The sequence below is a fragment of the Centruroides sculpturatus genome, unplaced genomic scaffold (genome assembly GCF_000671375.1).
Source record: "Centruroides sculpturatus isolate CEXI.00-Female unplaced genomic scaffold, Cexi_2.0 scaffold49, whole genome shotgun sequence".
In the NCBI taxonomy this organism is placed as follows: domain Eukaryota; kingdom Metazoa; phylum Arthropoda; class Arachnida; order Scorpiones; family Buthidae; genus Centruroides; species Centruroides sculpturatus.
This window is the reverse complement of record NW_019384317.1, coordinates 450,915-456,914: the sequence shown is the minus strand read 5'-3', so window position 1 is coordinate 456,914 and position 6,000 is coordinate 450,915. Positions and strand designations below refer to the sequence as shown.

Sequence of the window (6,000 nt, the reverse complement as noted above, 5' to 3'; positions counted from 1 at the left end):
ACCTACCGCTGAAGAGAATTGCCGAAAATCAAACGAACTATTTTCAATTTGATCAATTTTCTGAAACGTTTACAATCGTTCTATAATCGAACCAATACGCAATAACAAATTCGAATTTAAAACAGTTCGAACATTTTTAAAATTGAAATATATAAAAATATTTAAACAATGTCTGAAATGTGATCAATTTAATACACCTAAGTACTCGATGAAGACTAAACGTAGTTGAAAACAAAAAATCGCATCTAAAATAGTACAGTAGAAGCCATTCTTCCGGTTAAGCTTAATCCTCTCCCTCTCCCCCCGCGGGAGAATTTAGAAAAATCCCTTCTTAGTGTCCATTCTCATGGCATACCCTACTAAAACGCATACAATACGAATACGAAATAACAAATTCGAATTTAAAACGGTTTGAACATTTTTAAAATCGAAATACATAAAAATATTTATAACAATGTCTGAAATGTTATTAATTTAATACACCTAAGTACTCGATGAAGACTAAAACCTCTCCCTCTCCCCCGAGGGGAAATTTCAAAAAATCCCTTCTTAGTGTGCATTCTCATGGCATACCCTACTACAACGCAGATAAAAACAAAAAATCGCATCTAAAATAGTACAGTAGAAGCTGTTCTTCCAGTTAAGCCTTAATGCTCTCTCTCTCCCCCCGCACGGGAAAATTTAGAAAAATCCCTTCTTAGTGTGCATTTTTATGATGTACCCTAACTGTGAACCAAATTTCACCTATTTAGGTTTAGCGGTTTGCTCTGGGCAATGATGAATCAGTAAGTCATTCAGTCAGTCAGGACAAGCAATTTTATAAGTGATTTTAAGAGCCCCTTTCAGATCTGGGTCCTAGGCAATTGTAATTGTGTAGTTTGTCTAGGCCAGACTTTAGCCTTGTTTTTAGGAAAAAATTTGAATATAATAGTATAAGAAAATCACCAGATTAAAAAAATTGTTGCCAAAATTGCCAACAGGCATGAAATATCATCAGACCTGGCAACATACCTGCATGTTGCCTGTCCATTGTTAAAAATTTATTTGGTTTCCCACAAAGCCAGTCCCATACCAATTTGGCACTCACTTAAAGTGACAATATATATTATGTGACCATCAATGCAAATCACTTACAGGACACTGTGTACAAAGGGTTAGTTTACAGCATGAATATCCATTGCTATAAATTAATCCATGGCAAAATGATGTGAAAGATGCATATAAATAAAGATCAGCATATTAGTTTGTAAAACAAACCAATTCTGATATATCAGAAGCATTAGCTGTGTTTACCAGAGTCAGCAGTTGTATAACTGAGCAAAGGTGTTTCAATCAGTAGCTTTTATGTAGTTACATCTGCTGAACAATCAGTGACATATGCATTGGAACAGGAAGCAGCCATCATTGATCAGTTTCAGCTAGCATTAGGTAGCATAAATGAAAGATGCTAATAAGTGTGATGTTAAAACACCAAACATGTTCTTAAACAGCACTACTGTAGAGGGCATTCAGCAGAACAATACTGAACAGCTCCGGAACTGTTGAGTCTTCTGAACACAACCATTCTAATATATCAGTTCTGGGTATACCTCTAATATATATTATATATATATATATATATATAAAGTATATCTGTGACTCTAAACAGTATACATATATATACTCTTCAGAATCACAGATATACTTTATATATGTTGATTCTAAAAACAGTGAGTCATACTGTCTATACTCTATCATAGTCTGTCCAGAAGGTTTAAAAAATGTTATGATAATAAATGATGATTTAACCTACAATTTTACATACAATTGATCTGAATAATAAAAATTAAACATTTAAAACATGTGTGATTAAATTTTTTGCATGAATTTCTCATTAATAATAAATTATGAAAAATTAGCAGTTATTTATTGTGACATCATCACAATGCCGATCTGCAGTTTTTAATCATATTTTTAACTTATTTAACAACTACAGTGATCGATGGATACACCCATCAAGGGCGATCACATAGCACTGGAGAACGACGTCTATATTCAGAAAAGAATTTTGTGGATATCACCAAAATCTAGCCAAAAACTACTGCAAAAGGAATTATGTGACAATAAAAAAATTTTTCTTTACTAGACATAACTGTTTAAGAAAAGTTTTCCGAAACGGTAACAAGAAAAATGCATGGGAAAATTCTTAAAAAATTTTCCATGTTTATTCTCCACTACATCATGATAGCACCATATCTGTCTAACCCTCTGTACAAAGGTTAATTTAAAATATATGCTCTCCACCTCAAATTAGTAGTGTCTTCCCTCTATATCATATTTTCCTGTTAGCAATAGTCATGCTGGTCATCTATCTAACTCCTTTCAGGGAAAAGTTTTTTAATTGAAATAACATGACTTCCAGTGCAAACTAGAAGTCATGTTAACTGGGGTCTCCTGCCCATAAGCTTTCCATATCTGTTCATGACTTTCATCTAGTTTCATTCTCGAGATTAAGGAAGGACAGACAGAATCTAGAGGTCTCAAATTTTTTCAAATTGCAGCCCAATATTCAGAATGTTACTTGTCAGCTACAACTTCCATTTTTGTTTGTTCTTTCTTGGAATATTTTAAAATCTCTCTTACATATTATTATTAAAGGCAATTTTAATTTAAGTTTTCAAGACAAATGGTGAAGAAAAAGATATTGCATAAATTTTTTCTTTATCTTTTAATTAAAAAAGAAAATTTATTGCTCTAACTCCTAATACAAATAGATTATAATATATCAATTTTCTGTTCAAATTATTACAGGTATCCTTTGCTTAATGCGGGATTTGATTAATACACAAAATTAATTTCAGCAATCCCTTTATAGACATGGCAGAAGTTTTAATTAACATGGATTTACCAGCTATCTCTACTTAATATAGATACTGTATTTGATAAACATGATTTTGATATACATGATTATGTCAAGGGATTAATTAACCACATTAATCAAGGAATATCTGTATTTTCAGTTTATTTAATAAATTAATTTATGTACACTGTTGTTTTATTTTTGAAAACTTTATAAGTAGTCATATTGTAAATGTCTTATATTGAATATTTATATTTTGTGATTTCTCTTATTTTTGAAGTTATATTAAATGATATAATATAAATTTAAAGATATAATTTAATTTTTATTTAATAAAAACAAGTTTTCTGAATAAATTTCTATCATTCATAGTAATTTATTTATTAAATATTTTAATTAATTTTTAGGTTTACTGCAACCATGAAAAGTTTCAAGAATTAGTAGCAATGAAAATCTGTAGTTTCTTCATCTTTGTCTCATATGTTACTCCAAATTTATTTTATCATGCAGGAATTTATTAAATAAATAATTTACTATGGCATTAACTATTAAAGAATTATCACAATTGTTAAAGTAAGTAAGAATGTTATATTAATATATAAAAGAATATTTCAAATTAGATTTAGTTCATAATTATTTTAACTAAGATATTTGATTAGTTATAATATTTTAACTTATTTATAATATAATTTATTAATTTATATATATAGTATGTAAACATTAATATAGATGGCTTTATTACACATTATTTTTTTTAAATGTAAAATTAAATTTTGAATATTGTTTTCTATTGAACAAAATACACAATATTTTCAGTTATAGGGTGATATTATCACTTAAGATAAATTATTGAAACGTTTTTATCATTTTTCTATTTAAATGCAGGATTGTTCATTAAAATTGCCAGATGATTCATTTAAATGTTTTCTACATTTATGATCTCATTTGATCATTAAAGTAATGACCATTGTGTAATTGAAACATCATTAATGTAGAGAAAAACATAGACTATAAAAGATACAGCAATATTAAGAATGTTTGTAATTTTCAAGCAAACCATACATTATTAATCAATTTTCAATCAAATTTGAAAGATATTTTTTCCCTCATCAGAAATTATCTGTATCCATGTTAACATAAGTTACAAGATATGTATTCATATTAATGTAAATTGCAATATGATTGTCCAGAAAGTTTGTAACAATTTTTGATAGATGACATCCTGCAGGATGTCAAAACTATTAAAAAAGTAAAATATATATGCATATAAAATGAAATATATCAAGATGCATCCATTAGAAAAAGTTTGTTAGGATTTTTTAAATAATATTTAATCTTCATTAAAATGAAAGCAGACAAGGTGTATTTTCAACATTTGATGCTTTTCTTTTTCTGGAAAGACAAAAATATGGAAGAAACAATAAATGAAATATATACTATTTGTGACTGTACTGTTGCTAAATCAACAGTTCACAAATAGTTTGCTAAATTCAAAGCTGGTGATTTTAACCTGGAAGATCCTCTGTACTTGGAAAGATTTAGTGCCATTGAAGGTGACTAGATTGAAAATAACATTCATTACACTACATGGAAAATAAACGAAATTATAAACTATTCAAAAAGTAGTGCATTTGACTTTTTTTTTTTTTAACTCTGTCCTGTGGGCACTAAGATGGCCTTTTTAGCAAGCCCTTTATGAGTTCAACCAGGCTCATAATAGGACAGCTGGATGGTGAAGGATGGAGCCTGAGTTATCTGGATGAACCCCTCCAAAAATTTTTTGGCATTTTCAATCTATCTAAATTCAATCCCAGATCTCCAGAATGGCCAGCTACCACCTTAACTGTATGGTCATTCAGCCATCATATTTGACCATTTAAAGAAGCTTGATTATGTGAAACACTATGATATTTGGATACCACATAATATGATCAAAAACAAATTATTGGCTTGGATCTTTGTGATTCACTTCATGGTAAGAACTTCAAAAATTATTTTGCATAATAAATAAGAAAGTTCTTTCAAGATTGAATTATGAAGTTACCAAATATGTGTCATCATTCCATTAAAAATAATGGTGTGTATATCACAGACTAGAGATAAAATACAGTAGACCCTCTATAACACGGTAGATATGTTCCATTTTATATGAATTCTGTGTTTCATATCTGTTCATGACTTTCATCTAGTTTCATTCTCGAGATTAAGGAAGGACAGACAGAATCTAGAGGTCTCAAATTTTTTCAAATTGCAGCCCANAGTCCAGCACGTGTGCAATTTAGGGACTACAGCTGTTTGAAAGATTTTCTTCCATAAAATTAATCAATTCTAGACTAATTTGACTCAACATTTCCAAAACATGTATAATTTTTTGGGAATAATCCATATAAACTATGCTAAAAACAAAAAATTGTAGGATTACTTACCGAGTGTACACCGTTTGACGACGCCATTGCTTAAGCTTGTTTTCGTTGTGGAGCAGCACATCGAACGGCGGGCGTGTGTTTTCTGATAAGTTATTTTTCTGTGAAAAATTTGCTGAAAATTTGTGAAAAATTATATTTATATTATTGATGTCTCCAAAGACATCAATAATATAAATATAATTTTTATGGCCATTAAATAATAAATGGTTTTTAGTAGGTCTGCTGCTCGTTTAAACTCAATGGTTTGTGCAATATCCGCTATTGGTCTTAATTCAACCAATCCTGTTGCGACACAAGTCAGCGATGACATTTTACCATATTATACGAGTCTCTTTTAGTGTTTATATGAATACGATCGCAATTTTTTCACAGTGTTATACAAATCCATATTATATGAACCCATGTTATAGGGGGAATCTACTGTATAATATTTTAAAACTTATACATACAGAGCTGCCACTTGGTCCAGAGAACCTTTTTTGTGCAAAAGTTTTTTTTTTTGTACTGTACAATTTATTTACAATTCTTTTATTTGATATATTTGTTCTATATTTAAAAACAGAATTATTCAATACATTTTTCATTCAAATTCAATGATTAGTTTTGAGTTAGTAATTTTTTAAGTGAATTTTTTTACATATTGGAAGTTCATAAAATATTTATTAGTTTCTAAAAAAACAGGTACCATCTGTTGCACTTACATAATGAGGACTGTCACTTACCAGTGTGACAGTC

The 6,000-nt window shown here is 29.3% G+C and overlaps 1 protein-coding gene across 1 annotated transcript in view; it reads left to right on the top strand.

Moving 5' to 3' along the window:
• The window catches only part of LOC111623918 (CCR4-NOT transcription complex subunit 11-like), a 43,036-nt gene that overhangs the window by 2,036 nt on the left and 35,000 nt on the right, over nucleotides 1–6,000 (top strand). Inside the window, exon 2 of the mRNA XM_023366652.1 lies at nucleotides 3,247–3,412. Coding sequence (XP_023222420.1) covers nucleotides 3,375–3,412 — 38 coding nt within the window. The 5' untranslated portion in view covers nucleotides 3,247–3,374. The remainder of the gene's footprint in view (nucleotides 1–3,246; nucleotides 3,413–6,000) is intronic.